The sequence below is a fragment of the Sceloporus undulatus genome, chromosome 3 (assembly GCF_019175285.1).
Source record: "Sceloporus undulatus isolate JIND9_A2432 ecotype Alabama chromosome 3, SceUnd_v1.1, whole genome shotgun sequence".
In the NCBI taxonomy this organism is placed as follows: Eukaryota; Metazoa; Chordata; class Lepidosauria; order Squamata; family Phrynosomatidae; genus Sceloporus; species Sceloporus undulatus.
Window position 1 is genome coordinate 100,048,667 of NC_056524.1, and position 23,043 is coordinate 100,071,709.

At 38.1% G+C, this 23,043-nt stretch overlaps 2 protein-coding genes across 3 annotated transcripts in view; one reads left to right on the forward strand and one right to left on the reverse strand.

Moving 5' to 3' along the window:
• Window positions 1–23,043, forward strand: part of LOC121925828 (transmembrane protein 131-like) — a 122,460-nt gene that overhangs the window by 49,432 nt on the left and 49,985 nt on the right. The gene's annotated exons all lie outside the window — the stretch shown is intronic.
• TMEM131 (transmembrane protein 131) overlaps window positions 2,948–23,043 on the reverse strand; it is a 47,322-nt gene continuing 27,226 nt past the window's right edge. Inside the window, exons 22-36 of one of the 2 annotated variants that reach the window (XM_042456933.1) lie at window positions 22,471–22,613; window positions 22,054–22,240; window positions 20,290–20,475; window positions 19,079–19,237; window positions 17,196–17,788; window positions 13,262–13,437; window positions 12,060–12,184; window positions 11,408–11,529; window positions 11,098–11,256; window positions 9,701–9,860; window positions 8,810–8,931; window positions 8,633–8,729; window positions 7,909–8,006; window positions 5,133–5,302; window positions 2,948–3,854 (exon numbers count right to left, since the gene is read on the reverse strand). In XM_042456933.1, coding sequence (XP_042312867.1) covers window positions 3,564–3,854; window positions 5,133–5,302; window positions 7,909–8,006; window positions 8,633–8,729; window positions 8,810–8,931; window positions 9,701–9,860; window positions 11,098–11,256; window positions 11,408–11,529; window positions 12,060–12,184; window positions 13,262–13,437; window positions 17,196–17,788; window positions 19,079–19,237; window positions 20,290–20,475; window positions 22,054–22,240; window positions 22,471–22,613 — 2,788 coding nt within the window. In that variant the 3' untranslated portion in view covers window positions 2,948–3,563. The remainder of the gene's footprint in view (window positions 3,855–5,132; window positions 5,303–7,908; window positions 8,007–8,632; window positions 8,730–8,809; window positions 8,932–9,700; window positions 9,861–11,097; window positions 11,257–11,407; window positions 11,530–12,059; window positions 12,185–13,261; window positions 13,438–17,195; window positions 17,789–19,078; window positions 19,238–20,289; window positions 20,476–22,053; window positions 22,241–22,470; window positions 22,614–23,043) is intronic. The other variant, XM_042456934.1, reaches the window with a different exon arrangement.

The following is a 23,043-nucleotide window of genomic DNA, read 5'->3' on the forward strand; positions in this document are numbered from 1 at the left end:
GTAGATTAGAGGCATGTATTGGCCATGCTTTCAGCGGAAAGAAAGAATGCTCTAACCTTCATGAGTCAGAGAGAAATGAGCTCTCTGGTTCCAAAAAGGATGTTTAAAATTTTGTATGACACAAGCATTTCCACAGTGGGGATGGGTGGACAATACTGCTCAGAGATTTCCCACCTACTACTTTCCTTTAAAATGTTAGTCAAACAGAAAAGCTCCAAACAACAAGAGAGAAACAAGTTAAATGTTAATTATAAGGAACATTTAGACCAAAGACATCTACATATAAAAGGGGGTACCATTCTCCCACCTCAACTCAATCTCTCTCACTCCCCCAGGAAATGTTCAATAAAGTGTGTGTGTGCATGAATTTCTTAGGCAAGGAATACTCAAGAGGTGTTTTTGCCAGTTCCTTCATCTGAAATATAGCCTACAGCAGCTGGTATTTGTTGGCAGTCTCCCAGCCAAGTGCTGATGGGTCTATGTTCCCTGGGAGGCATACTGCATTTCCCCTGCACTCCATAATGCTAAATGTTCATCTTACTGATACTCCTTTAGCTGATAAATAGCCTGTTCATGTGGCATCATAAGCTGTATAAGATTTTGTAAATTTAGGAAGAGGGCGTTTATTTTCCTTTATTCTTAGTTTTCATTAGGATGAATCCATAACATTGCAATGTTTTCATGCAATAGTGGTTTCATGGCTGGTTCTGTGGTACTGGATTAAAAAAAACCCCACAGATTCACAATTAACCATTAGGACCACAACATGCCTAGCAATCTTTCCTGTGGTATAAAACTGACTTTTTGTATCAGCAAAGTAGACTAAGCAATCAATGCCATAATTTTTTCGACTAAACCTAGCTTCTGCTTGAAAATAACTGCAGCAAAACAATGAACATTTTAAAAATACTTTGGTTCCCCCTTCCAGCTCAGCTGCAGACTTGCCTTGAACACTCCAATTATGTTCTTGTTTTTCTTACATGGCTGCATCCTATTTCTGAACTCAAGTAGGTCTATATCAATTAAAACAATATGGCAAGAACACAAGGCTATTTCTCCTTCACCAGAGGTTCTGCCAATGTGCTAAAATTACTGTGAGGTTTCTGGAGGCTGTAATATTGCCTGTTTGTGACTGAAGCCACATCACAGGAATGCACACTGGCTGTACTTTCCTCCCAAGATTAATTGCACTGCCAGCTGTACATTCTATATCTACTAGAGATCAAAATGAACCTATTTACCATCGCATCCATTAATGCTAAACTCATTGGTGCTGGTTTAATAGACAATCATGCTACTAAACAGTTTACAAATAATGAATTAAATATGAGAGATATATTGAGTGCACACACATACCGGAAGTGAAATGTAGCAGTTCCCACTACTGGCGAAACAAAATACATATTTAAACATTTCATAGAATATCAGATGATTTAGCTTCCTTCTGTCCCTAGTGTGCCTGACAAGGCTTTGCTAGAGAACAATGCCTCGATTTCCCTTTATTGCCAATTCCTGATACCAGTAATTATAGCTAATAGTGGGAAAGGATGTAGAATATTGTAATACTCTACCTACCTGCAAGGCAAAAGCAGTTTTCATCTGTATGCTCTATAAGGGCAGGAACTCAGGAACTTTTTTTTCTTCTCTATGTAGACTGATGGCCTTTAAAAAAGCAGTTCTGTTCCTTTGGCCACTGGTTAGTTGGGATACATTTGGACACATTTCAGCTTTCCTTGTGCACCCAGAGAAGGAGCAGATTCTCTCACTGGATAAGGCTACTCTGTCTTCCTTCCCCAGGTGCATCCCTGCAGACTATCAATGGCTGAGAAAAAGAAGCATCCCAGCTGAGAGACTGAAGCATCCTGTGCACCCAGGGAAAGAGGGCCAGGATATTTATTACCCTACAGTACTTTTGGGTGCTTCTGAAAGGTCCAGAGAGTAACTGCAAGTTTCCTCAGTGTGGTCCTCCATGCATCAACTTGATGTGGCTGTTTGAAATGGCAAGGTTTCATTTCTGCATTCAATTCTATCGCACTGGAGACTGGATCCAGACAGTATGTTTTAGATCTGTTCCAGATGAAGGCAGGAGAGAAAAAACTGCTAGAGAGGGATGGAGAACCAACAAGAAGGCTGAAAAGATGAAGTGACTGTTGTTTGTTTTTGGGCTGTACAAGGATAACACAAAATGTGTGTGAATTGATCCTAAGCACCATCCTATTAATAAGGTATTGAATTCTTATTAATAATTACATCCTAGAAGCTCTCATATGTCATATGTCCAGCTAAGGTAGGTGACTAGTGAAAATTTAGTAGGTGATTATGTACTGAAACCAGTCCTAAGAAGCAGCCAGGTACTGCCACTGCAAAGGTTTCTGCTACCACCCCTCCCCTTTTCTTCACTTTAATCAACTATTCATTCATCTTGGAGTATATCAATAATTGTATTTCCTAGTTATGATATTGTATTCAAATATTATCCTATTGTAAGTAACCACTACCCTGTGCAGAATATATCACAGCAAAAAGCCAAAGGCGTTTATTGTGTGGAGGATGTAAGAGAGATGATAGGTCTGCAGCTTCTGTTTAGTGACTCAGCAGCAAAATAGACATGCTTGTAGCAGCTGTTATCCAGTCTACTGCCAGAAAATTCACTGTAGCTGCCATTTAAGAGAAGTTTACATGGCATGGCTATTTTTATACAATGTTTTCTTGTGCAGCTGACTTTCAGAAGGACTGAAGTTCACTACAGTCCAACTGCTTATTTGGCAATTGTGCCTGTGATAGACAGCTTTTCCATGAACAAAAGCCTCTGTGGCCTGTTAAAATGTTGGCCCTGTGATTATCACTTCCAAGTCAATCGGCACTTATACAAACTTTGGTAGAAAGGCTGTCAAATGTTTGACTTCTGACTTGTCATATAAAGTCACAGGAAAAAACAACACAAGAATGAAAAAAAGCATTATTTATTTTCAAGTACAACTCAAAGTTGTATTCGTAAGAAAAGCACAAGGAATTGGCTATGCACATTTCAGTTCAACTTAAAAATGCATTCAGGTTTACAAATTTACAAACAGCACATAAAATGTATAGTTTGAACAGAATGCTCTTATATTTTTGCTCCTAAAGTTTTTACATTCGTTGAGTCTTTAACAAAGACAGCCTTATTTTTCAAAAAATACTCTGCATTTTTTTGCACAAGGTGCTCTTTAAAATTATGGTTCAGAGCATAATACTGGGGTCTGGAATTAAAAATCAAGCATGGTAGCTAAAAAACAACAACTGTTTTTTGGAAGTTACCAGGTTTTAAGAAAACCTGAAGGACAGATGTTAAAAGGCTTTGGCCACTGATTAACAATCCAAACCTTTCCCAGGATGACCAGCAATTTCATACTACCATAACTTCAAGACTTTAATAGGAGCAAGGGATGAATATATGACTAGATTTTAATGGTGTTTTAGGGAGAGGAGCAAGGGCAGCAAACAGCTTGCAAATTATGTTCCAGATATGTTACAGAATTTACCATGATCAGATCTGGGCAACTGTCATTTTGTTTTGCTTAATTTCAATTTTCAGGTGGGTAATGCACATTAGGCCAAGGATCTGAGCTTCTTCTCCCAATTGCAGGACTCCAAATTAACCACGGATTATAGGCTTGTCCCAACTCTTCTGGACAGCTAACTGCTGGTGTGGTAGCAGGTGGTGGACGTGCATTTTCATTTCCAAGATCAATTCCTGACAACGTGTTAGCAGGAGTGTTGAAAGGAAGGGTGTTGTTCAAATTACTTGACCAAATGGAACTGCTGAATGGAGTGGTGGTAGTTGACCACAGGCTGCCTGGGTTGCCAAGGATAGACTGCATTATCCAAAACAAAAACAAAAACAAAAATTGTAACACACAAGAAAAGAGTTTCATCAGCTTTCAGATAAAAGTACCACTAAGTACTGTACATTAAATTATTAACATGAAATCATGGTATAGGACTCATTCTTTTATTGTGATTGCCTGATAAAGTGCAAGTTATGTTAAACAATCTGGTCCTTCCAAATGTTAGGTTCACTTTATATGGATGTTCATAAAATAGGAAGAGCTTGTTATTAAAATAGGAAGAGAACTGGATGGAACTCACAGATTATGGTAAATTTCCTCATACACATTTACAAAGTCAAAAACCATGCTCTAAAGTAAAAACACATAAATATTCTGCTTAAAGGACTGCCATCAACATGAGGTACACTAAGCTATCCAGTTGGCATTATTGTTGGTGGGAGAAAGTGATCATGGAAATGGTGGCCAGCCAGTAGCAGGCAGCACTGTAGTTGCCTTCAAGGTCAGAGTTACAGCTTGGGGTGCTCCTGGGTCCAACAGAATTACTCCATCACCAAGTGACAACTATGGCTTACAGGACCTTTCCTGAACTGTTCCCTCACTTTGAATTAAGGGATACGGTTATGATTACCCATCGTTTAGTATCATTAGAGGTTCAAAACTGCACATAAGGCTACCTTTAAAAGCTTCAACTGATTCAGAATAAGATAGCTATGCTGGGTTGGACTAGCTATAATAAGCACATTACTCTAATATCTGAAAACTTCATAGTGTCCCTGGTTCTTTAAGGTTTTGATCTTTTAAACAAGATTTGTGATCACAGAGTACCTGAATCACTACTTCCTCCTAAATGAACCCTCCAATGGCCGAGAGTTTTCAACTGTCTCTTTCTTGGTGCCCATATGGCCATTACCAAACACATCCCTCTGAATGACAAAGGTGGTTTGGGACAGTTCTGGGGATGGGGGAAGGTTGTAGATGTGTGCTTTCAGTTGTTGCAAGAGGTCTGGCAAGATCTTTTGCAAAATCATGGCAAAAATGGTGGTGGCTTAGGAGGTGTGGCAATGGGCTTTGCCCCCCCATCCCCAGCACCCCAAACTAGCAAAAAAGGGATGTCAAGGAGTGACTAGCAATCAGTTCTCGTATTTGGAAATTACTTCCGGTTGTTGCTACCCACTCCCATTGGTGCAGCTCACAAAGGGCTGCGAAGTGCCAAAAATCCAATCTTTAGTGCATGCCCATCCTTTAACTACAACAACAGCAACTCTAATATAAAAACGCTAATATAAAATAAGAGAAACATACACTTACTGGAGTTGTATGAGTTGGGGATCCTGAACTTGTGGGCCAGGGAGGCATAAGATCTGTTGCTGAAGAGTCCCAGATGGATGAAGGAACACTAGTAAACTCACTCCAGATTTGCTGAGAATCCTGGCTATATGCAGGTGATGACAGTCCAAGTTTACTGAAAACTTCTATGAGGGAGAAGGAAGGATAAAACACACTCATACTACATTCTGTCTTGATAGGCATATAAACAATACAGGGTGAGTATCCCTTATCCAAGATGCTTAGAACCAAATATGTTTTGGATTTCAGATTCTTTTTCTTCTTCTTCCTTTTTTGGATTTTGAAACATTCATAATGAGATATCCGACCCAAGTCTAAACAATATACACCTTATACACATACCTGAAGGTAATTTTATAGACAATATTTTAATAATTTTGTGATGATACAAAGACTGTGTACAATGAACTACCAGAAAGCAAAGATGTTACTATCTCACCCACCCATATGGATGATTTTGGGAGCATTTTAGAATTCCAAATAAGGGATACTCAATCTGTATCATGATTTTTAGTAGATTAACAGCTTTACACTGACATATGCAAAAGGAGACAGAAAAATTAATATATAGAACATATTTAACCGGGTATTAGTCAAACATGGTTTAAGATGAGTTCCACAGACACTGACAACAACAACAACAACAACAACAACAACAACAACATTTATTGATTAGCCCGTGGGCCATCTCAAAATACAACAAATACCACAGACATTGGTTAGAACTTGGGAATAAATGGCAATTCATTTACTACAACTAAGCTGGAAGGAGCTGTACAGAGCTTCCCAGTGTAATCATCCAATTTTTGCTATGACCTTTTTGTGAAGGACTGGCAGCTACTGGATAACTTGTGCCTTTTATATTTTGCTTTAAACATTTACATTCCTTGACCTAAAAGCTTTTAATGTTTTAAACATTAGCTGTTCCAATAAAATGTGTTTGTTTTTGTCCTGCAGGATAGAAAATTTACAGAGAAGATTTTAAATTCTTAAGATGTAATAGTTGGAGCTGACACTGAACTTTGACAGGTGGTACAGAAATGTGATCAGATCTCTTTTTTTAGACATGAGAACTAGTCATCTCAGCTAGAAGGGTTTGCTGAATTTTTTTCAGAAGACAAACTGTTTTTCACTTAGTGTGTTCCTGCTACTCTCATTCCTCTAATTTTAGGATTGTTAAAGGCAGACTGTGACAACTGTGCTTGCCCTGTTTTCATGCTGAGAGATGAGACATGCCCTTGTTCCCTTGTTTGGAACTGGAGAGAAGGAACGGAAAATATCCTTCACTGCTTTGAGATTTGGAGGGTTCCAATGTTCAAAGCAACTGCTGGCAATAGCCTTGTTCACCTCTCTATCTCTAAGCTGGAGAGAAAGCAGGAGCTAATTCACAAAGTAAAAGTATCTCTGTTACTCAAACAAAACTTTGCCTCTTCCTTAAGATCTGAGTGGAAAACTTAAATGTGGGAGGATGATGGTGGTTGAGTACCAAAGTGTGCTTCTGTTCCTCATGGCACAAATAAGTCTTGGCTACTTCTCCCAGACCTAGAAAAGCTAGAATTTGGGAGGAGAGCAGTAGCAGCCAAATTTTACTTCTTCTGTTGTCTATCTCTATCTCTAGAGTTCGAAAGAGGGAACAGGGGGTGTCTCAAATGTTTCACTACATTTTAAGGCCCTTGAGTCACAATTGCAGTGACCTTGCCTACTTCCAAATACAAACTTGGCAGTGAGGAAGCAGAGCAGAAGGCTGCTACCCTGAAATACAGATATAGCATGATGACAGGGAGCAACAATCTGAACTTAATAGAAGTTGGCAGAAAAATTAGTTCCAACAGGTTTTACTCCCAGATATGTACATTTACCTTGGATAAAGCACCATTTAATACAACAGGCTTTATTTCCAAGTAGATATGATCAAAGCTGCAAGCGTTTGGCTACAAAGAATACTGGCTTGGCTGTGATGGTCAGCCAAAATGAGTAGACCCCTTGATTGGAGGCAATGCCTGCAAACAACTTTAAAAGTCTGCACTTGTGGGAAAATAAAACTGCACAACTAACAGCAGATGTGGGATGTGGATTTTTCCTTAAGTTTAGAAATACAGACATTGTTCATTCTTATGGCCACTCCTCTGATTCTTTCTGCTGTCCATTTTATACTTGTCATTTTATACCAGGAAAGATTCTGAAAGGCAAGCTTTATGTTATTAAAATGGATGTTACAGAAACCTTTTCACAAAGTTCTAGCTAGCTCTAAATCATTTCTGCCACAACATGGCAGGAACATGTGTCATTTTGCTTCTGGGCAGAAAGCCTGACAGATTTGGCAGTTTCCTCCCTAGACATCCAAGTTCTTTTGTCAGTTTCTAATCAAGAGGGAAAGGTCTGTCTGTTTATCCATGGAGAAAAAGGCTCTTGTCAATTTCATAATATAGCCAAACACGGCATATTCAATGTGTACATATTCAGTACACAGATAATGCTGTCAATTTCCTCAAGTATTACATAGGTTCATGGCTCTTAAAATTAAACCTCCTGCCTGTTAAGCAGAAGCAGTTGGTTCCTAAGAGAGAATGAACATGCATTCCTTCATTCTCCACCACAACTTATTTCTTTGTCTCAGCTGGATAGAGTCCACTAGGTTATGTAACCTTCTATTTTTCAAACCACTAAACCAACACACCCATTCCACACACTTGCCTCCAGGCTGTAAAACACATTACAACATATCACTCACCTCCGGTTAGATTAAAAGAGTTTCCAAATGCTGAAAAGGAGTTGAGAGGTGTGAAGTCTGGGCTGCTAGGATTGCTTATAGGACTCCACAAACCAGAACTAAGGATAGCAAGAAAGAAGATAATTTCATTAGGAAAGTGAAAAACACCCCAGACACAACCAACCAGGATATGGACTATAATTATCCAGTACTGCAAATAATAATCCTAACACAATGCCAATTTTGCATGTGGTAATACAGGTGAATTTTAGTATCTATTATTTATGGGTATGCACCAGTAGAACTATGGCCAGATTGAAAAAACTGTCTCTAAATTGGTAAGACATTTTATTCTTGCCTGTAGAACTGAGAAATGCATCTATGAATCCCATTTTCTAATGTGTTATGTAAGGAGGAAACTATTTTTATTCTGTCATTCAAAATACAAACAAGCAATATAGTCCTAAATAGCTTGTCCTTGAATTTAGAGACTTCAAACAAGGTGAAGCTTTGATAGCTTGCAACATGTATTTTGTGTATTTGAATTGGCCAATAAAGCTATCACTGGTTTGTGAATTTAAGGCTGTTGTAAATTATTGAAATGAAGATTCGTAAAATGTATGACAAATAGGACTTTACAGGCACAGTCTATATGATTAGAAAATCGAGGTGCAGGAGGAAAATCTGCTGTTGTCATACCCTTAACTGCTTGGCCTTTTATTTTAGAAAGGGTGATTCAAGGTACCTGTCAGAGCCATCACTGTCAACAGCTGTGTTTGACACATTTGTACAGCCAGAAACCTCAGTTTTAGCTGGAGAAGGCTTTACTAGGCCGCTACCACCTGCAACAAGAGGTTTAAATCAGCAAACCAAGCCAGCATTGCAATTCCATACTAAGAACTTTTCCAGATCTGTATGTTACCTGGGCTCTTGTCATAACCTGCAGCTACAGCAGCAAAAGTAGGATTTCCATTCCTGCCAGGGAGAGAGGCTGCCTTTGCCACCTTATGTTTGGCACCACTCAGCAATTTGCTTTTTGGTTCACTATAAATGTGAAAGAAAGAGATGATGATCATTCACAGCTCAACTATATTTGAATCTATCACCATAACTTACATACTGATATTTGGACACTTCAAGGCAATGATCCAATCCTTCTGACCTTGTACTACCTCCCAAAAGATTATCTTCTTTCGTCAAGAGAAGATCAGTACCTAACCTAGGCATCTCTCTTTATCTAATTTTTCCAGACCACTTTTAAGGTAAAGCTAGTACTGAGGTATGGTCAGAAGGATAACTGAGACATTGCTTTAGGAAGTGTGCGAGCTTCTTATTCATTATATTCTTTTGAACTGGAAAACATCCATGATTTTGATTCACTAATATCAGCTTTAGACATGCATACTGAACAAGAATGGCTTCTCTTGAGAAAACAGGAGCAAGTTTGTTCATGATTGTCCTCTCAAATATAACTAAATCTTACTGTATTTTCATTTCAAATCTATATAGAAATTCTACCTAAAAGTCTACCTTGGGGATCTCCCAAAAGACTTTGGCTGGCATCTTGTTAGGGACAAATGCATGTGCATGCTTTACTTTACGTCCCCTGCTGTGGGGATTAGCATTTCCCTCCTTCCTCTACAGTATCAAAGCCCTCCTTGGAACTTAATGAACAGAATGTGAAGTCTTGTTTGCCGAGGCATATGGTTCTTTTTAAAGGTGGAACTGAAAATGTAACCTGTTGAAATGGTATTTTATAGTGATTGTGTCTCCACACATTTAGCTGGGTTATATAGTAACCATATGAACTTACTTGCAGTTGTTCACAATACTGCTATAAGTACTTCGTGGCACAAAGGTCAATGATGCAGGGGGTGGAGATGGAGAGGCAGGAGGTGGTGAGGTCTGTCGTTGCTTCAGAAAAGCATCTGCATTGATGGTTTGCAGAGACAGCTTATAAAGGTTGTCAGTAGCTGCAAATCATAACAGGGTATTTATCAGATTAATTTATCAAGAAAAGATTTATACTGTTATTATTTAAATCTTCCACAGGTGAAACACAGAATTGTTTTGGTCTCAGAAAGAAACTTTGGAGGAGGCACACATCCTGCCTCTAGCACAAAAGAACAATTTTGTCCCCAAATGTCCTTATGGGCTGTGTGGGCTTTTTTGCCATGTTTTAGATCCTCCTGGGCCATCTTAGACCCAAGAGAGGCCTTTCCCGCCCAAAACAGAAAGTGACTAGAAGTAATTTACAGTTTCAAAAAATGCCCTTCTGGAGCATAAAATGGCTAGAGGAGGGGAACATGGTGAAATGTCCTTCATTCCCCTACAGGGCATCTAGGGACATTCTGAGGCTAAAAAAGTATCTGGTCTGAGGGCCAGAAAATGCCCACTAAGGGGACAGCCTATACAAGACAAGCTAGATGAAGCTGTACAGCTCTTGCATGTCTAACCTTCAAAAGTAATCTTAAATTCTCATACACCCATCCTCCTTACCAAGCCTCCTGGCAGGACAAGTTTGTGAGATCACTGAAGGTTTGTTTGTTTTGGAGAAGGGACTGCTTTCAGGCAGCTTAGGTTATCTTACTAAAGATGTCTGTGGCCTCTCCACTAAGAAAAGGTCTCACTTCTTTTTTCAGATATTATTTCCCTTCCTGTCTAATTAATAAGACTGGTTAAGGAGAGAATAAAAATGGGTTTGGGGTTAAAACTGCATGTTAGAATAACGAAAGAACCCATGAATACCTAAGCCATAGGCCTTTTTAGACTAGCCACCCCTTTCTTCCCACCCTCAAGAAAAAAGTGTGGATGCATCAACTAAGACTTTCTCAGGAGCAGTCTCCAAAGGAGAATTTATGGGAATGAGAGGATACTGGAGGAAGAGACAGAACATCCAGTCAAAACCTCAGCTGTGCCTTTGGGCTAAGAATCCTAGAAATTATAGAACCACAGAACTAGAAGACACCAAAGCACTGCCAAGAGATGGTCACCCATCCTCTGTTTAAAACCTCTAAAGAAAGAGTCTCTACCACACTGAGGCAGTGTTCTCCATCACCAAATAGCTCTTAATGTCATAAAGTCCTGAAGCAATCCTGTGTTGTTCTGCAGCTGAGCAGCAAGAATTGGGCACAAAAAACTTTGGGTTTTTTTTTTGCCACAGAATCTGGATTTTTATTCACTACCTACAAGCAATATTAAAGTACTTACAGCTGCCTGCTTTGTGAATTGGCACTGAGTCCCACTCTGGTGGTGGAGAGTCTTTTTCTCCTTCTGAGCTGCTGGTATTGCCTAATTCTTGACCACAGCTACTGGAAAAAAACTTTGCTAATGATGGTGGTCTGTTGTCCATAAGTTTTGTGTTTAAACCTATCAAGACAAAGAGAAGGATGAAAGATCAGCTTTCAGTTAGTGAGTCTGGAGCTTGTCAGCTTTGGAATTATGGCCAATGGGGAAAAGCTATGAAAACTAAATTTTCAGAGATGCTTAGCAGTCAGTATCAGATCTAGAAAAAACATACCCTTTTTCTGGATGTTTCTTGGTTTGAATCCATTTGTGAATGTATGCTGGGAAGATAGCTTGGAAGAAAAACTTTTATGTTGCTTAATTTCCAGTGACGAAGGACATGACATCTCAAAGGAGCTAAAACAAAAGTAACGCATGCAGAAGATACACAGTTAGCCTTCTTAAAGAGTTCGACTATTAAAAGATAAATTGCATACATAAAATGCATGGTAAATAAATAGCTTTCTCTGATCTTAATACTTTTACTTTAATTAAACATTAGAACAACTAAATGGTGAACAACATTCTTGAATATATTTATCTAATACGCTACCTACAAAAGGAAGCTGTGTAAAATTCTCCATAATGACAAATTTTCCTTCTCTTAATTTGTATTAGCCATCATTTTTACTGAGTCCATGTACTGTCATTTCCTTTCCCAAAATCTTAATAAAGTTTTATTTATTTATTTGGATTTATATCCCACTTCCCTCCTGGGATGGGATACAAGGCATCTAATAAAACAGAAGAAATAACTTAGCACAATTCCCTGAGAAAAATGGCACTCAGGCTTAATGGCACAGTTCTGAATGACAGGGCACTTAATTTCAATATCTAGTTAGGAAAGCAGTGTAGTTTGGATAGTTCTACCACTGTTCTATACTTACTTAGTTTTCACATCTGTTGGGATTTCTTTCTTGAGTACTGGTAGTTTTTTGCTTTTCTGCTTTACATGTATTTCGCTATCCTGTTTTTCTGGTATTGGCTGTTTTCCCTTTTGCTTTTCTGTCTCCTGCGAGAACCCAATTAAAAAAATGTTAACTACAGTGGGCCCGCCACATCAGCAGGCTAGTGATTCATGGACTGGAGTGTTCACATCTCGCCACACCCCTTATTCAATGTGGCATGTGCACACATATGTGCTGATGCAGATTTGCGCACTTGGCTGCCCAATGAATAACATGGGGTATAACTGTCCATGTTTCCCCCCATCTGCAGGACCCTTGGAATGAAGGCCCCATGGATGAGAAAAGTCCACTGTAAATAGGCGGACATCTAAAATAAGTTTTTTTTAAAAAAAGAGAAACACTGTTAACAAATGCCATTACAAACTAGCCTCCTCCCTATTGCTCATCTCTATGACAAATATGACTTTAATATTCATAAACAGGTATGCATTACTTTTACATGATTTCAAAATTATAATTCATTATGCTTTGAGTTATAAAAGAAATTAAGTTTCTTCTACCCAACTTTGTGGATTGCTTATCTGTGCCACCCAGAGAATGTGAGAGAAGACCTTCCTATCCCAATTACTGGAATTCTCTGCCTGAAGGTGCGTACTTGGCTTCTTCTATGTTGATTGACTCTCTAGTAATATCTGTTTTGTTTAATGTATTTTAACATTCCAGTGCAATGGTTTTCCTGCTGCTGCTATTTGAATTTTAAATTGTTTTTGTCACTGACTTTTAAATGACCATTGCAAGATGGGGACAATTTCTGAGCCCAAAAACGTTGCACCTAAATATTTTACTAAATATTATGGCAAATGTCAGGCATGGAGTTATTAGGTAGACATCATTCTCTGGTTCTGCTATATACCTGCAGCCAGGCAATACCATGAATGCTATTCAGCACAGCCCTTCCTTAAAACAATGATGTAAAAACAAACAAAAACCACCCAACCAGTATTATTTAATTAATTCATCCTGGTAGGAGAGACTCTGATTACTGAATAATAGATACAGCATTAGAATACTATATAAAAAGGTTAGCAATGTTGACAGTTGTTTTCAGGATCAATGGGAATACCAGATGGGCAAAATCCTGCCTTCTTCATTCTCTCTGTTTCCCTTTAGCAATTCAGTACCTCTTTCAGAAGTGTTTCTGTGTCTGGGTTGGAAGTTTCTGTAGTAGTTGAAGAACTATCATCATCTGCTAGAGAATCCTTTAATTCATCCTCATGTTGCTTTCCCTTTCCTCTTCGCTCTTTTTCTTCCCGCTTCTTCTGAGGCTTGGCTTTCCGCTGAAATGGTTTTCCTTTCCCTGAGGTAATAAAGGCAACTTCTATTTAACAACAGCTACAATCTGTGATAGCTTTAGTAGGCAGCAATCTTTCATCATTGTGATTTTCATCAGACCAAATGTACTTGGAACATAATCTACTATGCTAAAAAATATAGGACTGGTACATTTCAATGAAATTAACACAATAAAATGTCAGATGTATTGTATCTCAGATCAGCTACATCTCTTTAAACAAGATTCAGTTTGTTTTAGTGGCACTTTCATGACTCATAGTATTCTCATGGCTGTGTTATCAAATCTAAAAAGTCTAAAGGAGTTCATACACCTTATTTTTGCTTTACAGAGAATGTCCATTGATCGATATCCAATTTTTCCAAGTTTTCTAGCTACACTATATTAACAAGCAACTAAGAACTGTTAAGCAAATGCACGGCTTGTAACTGCTAATGCCTAGGAAATACAACACCCACCCACCCCAATAGTAGAGGGACTAGAAATGCAGTCTTCCAGACATTGGACTCCAAATCTTCTCAGCTCTAAACAATGTAGTCAAAGAATGGCAGGGTCCAACATGTGCTTTAAAATATATACTTTCTTTTATTTTAAACATGTATTAAAAACAGATTAATGAAAATTATCTTTCATAGTCTCTAACATGCTTATATTAGTCTTGTAACAAGTCAGGTGAAGTAATCCTTTTAAAGACCGAATATTCCTTCGTGATTTGATTTTTCTAAATGTTTATTTCTTCATATACATAAAAATGGTTATTAACAGAACCATCCATAGAAATCACTGATGTGTATAAATAATGACACAAAACCAATCAAGAACTTTTTTGAAATTTGTCTACACCTACAAAACAACAACAGTATGTAAGTGCAAAGAGGCAACACCAAGGATAATCCACTTTGCAAGGATTGTTCCTCTGCACTTTCCAGGGATCATGGTTCTATACAGATAGTTAAGTAATTGAAACTCAGGCATACAACCATAATCCCAGCTGATATTTGGTTCCTGGCACTAGAAACATATAATTCAGGTCGTGAAAAGCTAAGCCCTGCTAAGATGAAGATACATTGTTTCTCATACAACTTTCTTCATAATGTGAAGCCCCTAGAATTGCTACAGGTAGTGTAAACATTACAGTGATGGTCTACTTCTTATTGATTTGTTTGGGGCTGTGAAGGTTCTGGAGCAGTACCTGAACAATATAATGGGCTAGTTAAGGACAATATACTAAAACTGAATTCTGATAAAAAAAGATTCTGTGGCTTGATGATTCTCATGTCTGGAATTAGATATACTTCCTTGAGGAAGTGGGTGTGTAGACTGGGAGTACTCCTAAATCTATCTGCTTGCTGGTGTCCCAGCTGGATTCTATGGCTAACAAATCACCTGGGTCCACTTACAGTTGAAAGCTACGGCTTTTCCTGGATAGAGATAACGAAGATACAGTGGTTCATGGATTAGTAATGTTCCAATTAGTCTATTGCACTTTCTCTATATGGGACTTCCCTTGAAGACAACTCAGAAGTTGTAGCCAAGGTAATATGCAACACCAGGACAACTGACCAGAACATCAGATATAAAACACTAGTCTTAAAGGAATTTCACTGGCACCAGTATTCTTCCAATCAAAATTCAAGGTGCTGGTGGTAATATCTGAGCCTTAGACTGTTTTTGGATCTTGATACTTGAAGACCTGCTTCACCCTATGTAGCCAGCCCAACATTTTGGGTCTGATGAAGGGTTCTACCAATAGCAAAACTACACTGTGTAGGATGGGGCCCTCTCTATTGTGCCACAGAAGGTGTAGAATACCCTCCCTTAGTGCAAACATTTGTTTCATTCTTGTGCCAAGTTAAAACATGGCTTTTTATTAAAGGATGGGGGTTTTTCAATGATTTTATCCATTTGTACATAGTTTTAACTTGTTTACAGTACCATATACAAGTGCTATTCAAAGCTGTGGTCCCTGGATTGATGGCAGTCCCTGAGTCATTGGCTGCCAGTCCCTCATAAATTTGCAGGAAAGAAAGAAAAATACAGTTGTTGCCAATGGGCGCAAATATGGTGCTGGCCCTTGGCATGCTGGGGAAAAATCACTGCTGATCACAAAGATCAGAAGCACTGGTATAAACTTTATACTTTAATATGTTTTCAGACTGTAAAGTATCTTTTACTATTTCACAGAACCAGCATGGTTTAGTGGTTTGAATGCTGGACTATGACTCAGGAGATCAGTGCTTGAAACGTTGCTCAGCTATGAAAAATCACTGTGCAGCCTTGAGCAAGTCACACTCTCTCAGTCTCAAAGCAAGGTAAAGGCAAAAACTTCTCTGAACGAGAAGTTTTATTATTAAAATAATAATATTATTATTAAAGGCAAAAACTTCTCTGAACGAATTTGGCCAAAAAACCTCTATGATAGGATCACCTTAGGGTTAGCATAAGTTGAACTGACTTGATGACACACAACATTTCACATTTTAAACTGTTTAAATTGATTTTATTGTATCCCTCCCCCACCCCCTGGACCTCTTTCAATATAGGGAAGGGTATACATATTTTAATAATATAAACAAATTTAAGTAGTGGTTTGAACATTGGACTAGGACTCAGGAGACCGAGGTTCAAATCCCAGTTCAGCCATGAAAAAACACTGGGGGATCTTGGGCAAATCACACTCTCAGCTTCAGAGTATGACAGTGGCAAGCCCCTTCTGAAGAAAAACCCCATGATAGGTTCGCCTTAGCTTCACCCATAAGTCAGAAATGACTAGAAGGCACACAACACACACAATTATTAATATTTCATGTATTCAGGTATGCTGATTACATTCAACGCTCCATCCGCCGTCCTCCATCTCAATCCGAGGAAGTGGGACTTCAATTAATTTTACTGAATAGCTTAAGGTCTGAATGAGAGTTAACAAAGTGTAGCTTGTTCTAGATGAGTCAGACATGTTCTTAGCTAATAGGACCTTCCATCTAACAACACAAACCCATCCTGTTTAGGATGCATTCCCCTAAAGGATCAGGGATGCAGCTTTGAACTGCCTTGGAGGATACAAAATGTTTTCTATAATTAATTTCTAAAAATGAAATAATTTGTAAATGCAAAATTAAAAACAACAACTATGAACTTAGTTTTCTTTTAAGACTTCAAGCACATATTTACAACTGAGACATTTATGCACACATGGAAAAGTAAGAGAGGTGCTATAAAAATGTGCACTTTAAATTAATTTATTCTGATTTCTAGGAGAATGCATGTAATCATTTAAATCACATATTTATAATACTTCTTAACACAAAAGAAATATTAAAGTCTAAAGCTGACTTCTTTCCATATCCTGTGTTTCTGCCTATAAACTGTCAGTCAAAAGGCACTTAATATATGAATTAATTAAGCAGTTGCAGCTGTTTAACTCAGCACTGTTCTTCACAGTGGCAGGCTTAAGGACTGTAAGGCAGTTAGAACTGTGCTACTTTTTGTGCAAGTACCCATATCATCTACTACCCATGACTGTCCCTCAATATTACCCACATCTAATAATCTGTGCTGTAAGAGCATTATGGAGGTTCGGGGGGGGGGGGTCTTCCAGGACAGCAACTGCTCAGGGTCAAATATAAGCTGCTGGTGGTTCTATTCATGAAATAAAAAATGGATGACAGATGATACCAATTTACTTAGGAATTTTCTTACTTAGGAACTACAACGTAAGTTCCAATGTAAGTACTTTTTAATAAGGTGAAAGAGAAGTTTATTACCTTTGTTTTTTCCTACTGGAGATGGGGGGTGTTCTACAAACACATCTGGAGAAGGGGATTCGGGGTGATCAGAGTCTTTATCCATGGTTTCTATCAAAGTAGCAAAATCTGAGTCCTCTGAGCTGTGCCTTGTGTTCCCGGCACATTCTGAATGTGAAGGAGTTGGATGCTCTGATTGGGGTAGGGAATCTTGATTCTGCTGTTCTTGCTGCTGAGGCACTACTGGTGGCTGTGATAAGTGCTGCTCCAGTAAAACTGGAGCATGATGCTGGTTTGACTGTAGATTTTGCTTTGCACCCCTGGATTTTCTACCTGCTGTATGATTCTGATTTGCAGCATTGGAGTCCTGAAAAAGGGAACTTGCTCTGTTTGCTGACTGTGCAGAACCTGTCTGCATGGAAGTCCTGCTAGAAACATTTGAACTGTTTTTAAACTTCACATTCTCAATTTCAGCTGAATTTCTATTGCTGTGCAGGTTTACTGTTGAGATGCATTGCTTATGATGTCCTGCACTGGATCGTGTTGAGGAGCTTCCTGGTCCATAGATTCCTCTGGAAGAGCTGTGGTTAGAATCTGATCCAAGTGCATTCAAGCTGGAAGCAGAGTAAAGATATTTAAACCTCTCAAGCTAAATACACCTGTCTGTCTACATTTGCAGCTTTGACTTTTGTAGATTTGATTATTCATGGATTTTATTAACATGTTCTCTCGAGGAATATCTAGGTCCTCCAGAGCAACTCTGTGGTCAACCTTAACTAAAACTTGCACTGAAAGATCTAGAGATGTTCCACTAGGCATTTGTAGCTCCTCCAGTGCAATTCTATGGTCAATGTCTGGCAGAGTTGAACTGGAGAACCTAGAGATTCCTACAGAAGTGTTCACTCAAATGAAAGCATAGTGTTCATGTTATTTGCAATTTTCCCACATTCACAGAGTTCCTGCATCCCTAACCCCAGAGAATGTGGAGGGATGAGTATATTTTGAAAACTGCTGCTACAGTGTTACAAACCTATTTAGCAAAACCCATTAGTAATTGTTAATGTTTGTAGCTAAAAGACTAAGGCCAATTTAATATATTACAGCTTCTGCTGAGTGCTAAGGAGCAGGTATAATCCAAAAGCCTTAAGAGACAAGGTGTTAATTGTAAAGGAAAATGTATCATGCCTTGTCACAAAATAACAGGTAATACTACAGATACCAGACAGGAAAGCTTATTTCTGTCCCATTTCAAAAGACAATAGGTAATAATTTACACAGATTCCATTGACATACACTTATTGAACCTGTTTCTTTCAAATAAATTCTTCTCTCTCTTTTCACTCTTTCCTTATGTATGTATTTTATCTGGTACCCCGTTCCTTCCATTTTGGTAGCATTTTTTTTCAGTACATTGCACAAAATCATGCAATTATTCGAAGTCTGGTTTTGTGCCTTCAATTCCATTTTGTGAGAAAGGCAAGATATAAATCCAATGAATTAATAAAGCTTAGGAACAACAATTATATGAATTATGACAATAGATGAGATGACTGTACACAAACTCTGATTTCTGCAGGTAGAATCTGAAATTTATTTCCTACCTTATCTGCTCCAAAATACAACAACAACAACAAAAATTACAATAAAAACAGACCTACTGTGTTTATGTAATATAACCTATATCCCCAGATAGAATTTTTTTTAACTATATGCAGTTGATGTTCTGGGTTTAAAATGAGGAATCATTAATTGTTCCAAGTACTACATAGCCTGAAATCAGAACCAGTCATTTTGAATTCCCTAGATATTTTTGCTTCCATTGTCCTAGCAGCTTCCTTCATAAAGACAACTTGTACTGTAAACAATGTCTTTAATAAGCATCCAGTTTATAAGTAGAGGCTTACTTTCCATCAGATGAAATTCCTACTATTCTCCTGAGATCAAACGTTCTTCCCATATCAAATGGAGGATTGGTTGCCTCAAAGGACAGGCGTCTTCTGAATGGCTCCCAAATTCCTTGAGCTTCTAAATAAGCTGTTCCAATTACCAAAAGGAAGAGCAAGCTGAAAAAGATAAGCATCGGTAGTATTACCATTCCAGAATTCAAAAACTGGAGATATAAGACAAGCCCATCACTTTTTGACAAACCAAGAGTAACAACACTAGACTGTCACCTCTACAAATCATAAAATCTCAACATGCTGGCAAAGAGATGCGCAAAGTTTCAGTAGCCTCTACACACTACACAATTTGTGCGTATATGCGTATTACAGGATATATAATTAAAACTCATAAAACTAATCTCAGACAGTGGTCTTCAAAACAGTAGAGAAAACAGCAGAAGAAATGCCACCTATGAGTTGCTGAGGCTGGGGTAATAGTAACTTGCCCAGAAAGTTGAATTCTTAAGAGGGAGCTCCAGCTAGAGAAAGTATATCAGTTAACAAGTAGTACCTGAATTTAGGATCTGTTTCTTACAGGAGTTTCCCAGTTAACTTTCTCTGATATGGGATATGTAAGAAGAAACAACCTCCCACAACCTTGATCCAACTGCTGCCTAAATCATTTGAAAGAAGCTCTTAAAAGAGTACAGCAGTTGCTTGCTCAGTTCCTAAAATCTGCTAATATATGCCACCATTCTTTACATAAACAATCCCATTTATGGTACATACTGTATACTGGACTATATACAGATTCCCATAGGCTTTTGCATTCTTCAGTTACCAGAATTGAGAGTTTGTCTTTCAACATGGGACAAAAAATTTCTTTTATTCCTATTAGTTTCCCATTTGCTCTGTTTTTCTGGGCTACATCAACAATTGCAGTAATGGGATACCAACAAATCTAGGACTTGATAAGCTCTAAAAGCAAAACAAACTATACATTTCCTGATTAGTACTGGACTAGATACAGTTCTTTAATGCTGAAGCAGATTTTTTTTTAAAGCTTCTAAGTGCATAACATATTAGCACCACAGCAAGTGTAGCCAACACCTATCATTTGCTTCAGATTTCGTATTTATTTTTAACAGAAATGGCACATTTTCCTGACATGTATTGACTTGGAAACAGTGTATCATGTATTATAAACAAGGCACTAAAATAATGCCTAGTACCTCATTATTCCTGAGACTACTACATAGAGTGCCAACTCCCAGCTGGGCCTGGGCAGGGCTTCAGCACAAGTAGCTAACATATGATAAGGAAGAGATGCATTTAATATGAATATAAATTCAGAGCCTCCTGCTGTGGTTAGCTTCAATTCACGAATGACTCTGGAAGTAGTGAAATCTGGTGTAAACCTGTTAAAGAGTAAAGAACAGTTACATAACTTTATCATGCTGTGTTATATTTTATCACATTTATTCCATTTCCATTGAGAATATTATGTTTAAATGTTCAGATTAGGTTACAGCCACCCTAGGATTCAACAGCACCTTCTATGGCTCTGTAGCATCCACATACCGTAAGCATATGTCATTATATAAATTATCAATGGAATTCAGGTTAAAATGATAATACAAGGATCCTGAAAAAGGAGTTAATTATTTCCTCTCCCCTTTTCACAGTCCCCTTCCTTTGGGTATATAACTGAACTGGGCCAGACCCCTTTGAGTTTTGGGATTCCCTTTGTATTAAGATCCATTTCCCCCCTCACTACATCTTGACAAACTTCAGGAAAACTTCAGTGATATTTTCAATCAAAGCTGCCACTAAGAGAAAGTGGCTACAGGAACTATGAGCAATTGCCACAGATCCTGACGTACTGTATGTCTAGGCTAGAGTAAGGATGGAATGCTTTGAAGGAATCAAAGGGACATAGCTCACCCCCCCCAGCCCTAAAAAAAAAAGTTAGTTTAAGTTTTACAGTATGCTTGTTAAAAGGATATTAGAACACTTCCTAAATTTGAACACTGCATTGAATTTTACCTGCTTCTGAATGTAAGAGTGCTGACATATCAGTTTTAACTTCAGGCACAAAGCGCATGCTTCTAGAGAAATTACAGAAAGCACTCTTTATATAAAGGTGATGGTACAGAACATGAGTATATAAGTTGAGGGAAGGTTTTAGGGTCAAAATCATTAATTTGTCATATAACCTGTGGATAAATCGAAGATAAAACCTAGGGGGCTCTAACCAAGTATCTAAAGGGGAAAACATCACTTCCATTCCTCCTTCTCCGGACCTCTCCTGACCATCTAACATCATTTCTCTGGTGCTGGAGGAGAAAGTTTTAACATCAGATGGGGATGGGAGAGAAGTGGATTTAAATGTGGGGTTTGGTAGGGAGAGAAATTTTTCACACTGGATTGGAAAGGAACTGGCTTTAAGAGTGAGGTGTGGTGGGGAGAGAAGGCTTTAACATTGGGTCGAGAAAGGAATCACCTCTTACACACACACACACACACACACCCTGCTGGCAGATCTTTTTGAAATCACTGCCGAGACACATGGGGTGGTGCTTCTTTCAGGACTTTTCTAAGCACTATTACTGTATTGACGCATATATGTTGAGCCAGAATTTTCGGATTGATTTTTGGGCATAAATTTCTCGACTTATAGTTGGGTATGTACGGTAAATAAAATGGCCAAGGAATGAGCCAATCACGGTGCCCACACAGACAGTGAAGAAAGGGAGGACAAGGACAAGATTCTGGAATTTGTTGTTGGTATTCCTCATGAGGTTAGACACATTAATGCAGTTCACATTATGTTATCAATATTGGAAGAAAAGTAATTTTTCTTGTACAGGAGAAAGAGATGCAAATAGTATTTCTTAGTACTGTAATTGTTATACAGTGCACTACAGATACACCAATTTCTGCCACAAACTTTAAGCATAAACTGAATATAGTGACAGTATTTAGAATAAACTTACAATATGACAATGTCTTTAGAAGCATTGGCGCTTAGTGCAAATTCTTGACAGTTAACTACTTTAAATCCATATCCTTCACATAAATATCCACTTATTTCCAAGGATTTTATATTAACTTGAAGCTGTCCTGTATTCTCCACTCTGAATGTTCTTTTCAGTGTAAAATTTGGCTCCTTTAATTTAGTTTCTGAAGAAAAAAGAACAAGGCAGTTAAGAATCGATTAACAAAATGTACTAATTATTGTAATAAACAGTAGTTTTAGTATATAGTTGACTTTGTTTTTATAAAGCCATTAAAGCTACTTTCATCTTTTTCCATTTTTCCATTTAAAAAAATGAAATGGTAAATTGTTTAGTCTTTTTCATACATATCATTTTGAAGTCTGCCCAGTGAATGTCACACCACAGAATACTCACTTTCAGTACAGTCTTTTAGTAATGCTTCAGTGATTTTAAAGCGTAAAGAACTTCCTGGTCCAGGTGGTTTGCCTGCGATCCTCATGCTCTCAGTTGTTCCTTGTCCTTTAACAACTATAGCTTCTATTACAGTCAAATTATTTCTATAGACAAAGGAATAATTATGAAACCACTAAACACACCACTGTTTCCAACTATGTGTTTTTGCTTGATCTTAAATTACTCACCACATGTTATGTTGCACTAGATAAAAGTCATTGCCAATTTTCTGAGGTCATTAACAGGTAAAAGGAATTAGCAACGTAAATTAAGACTAGAATCAAAAGTAATATGAAAGATTTTGCTCAGTTTCCCTGAACGCTAGTAATAGGATGAGTTAACTGGTGGAAATTTCTAAGTCTCACAGGAGTTTGTGATAATACACTGGAGTCTACTACTTGAAAAAAGCTATCAGAACTCTCACTGACCACCAGTCTTTGCCTGTGTGTACAATTGGACTTTCGTATCCATAGATTATTTATCCATGGATTCAACCATCCAGAGTTTGAAAGTATTAAAATATATATATATATA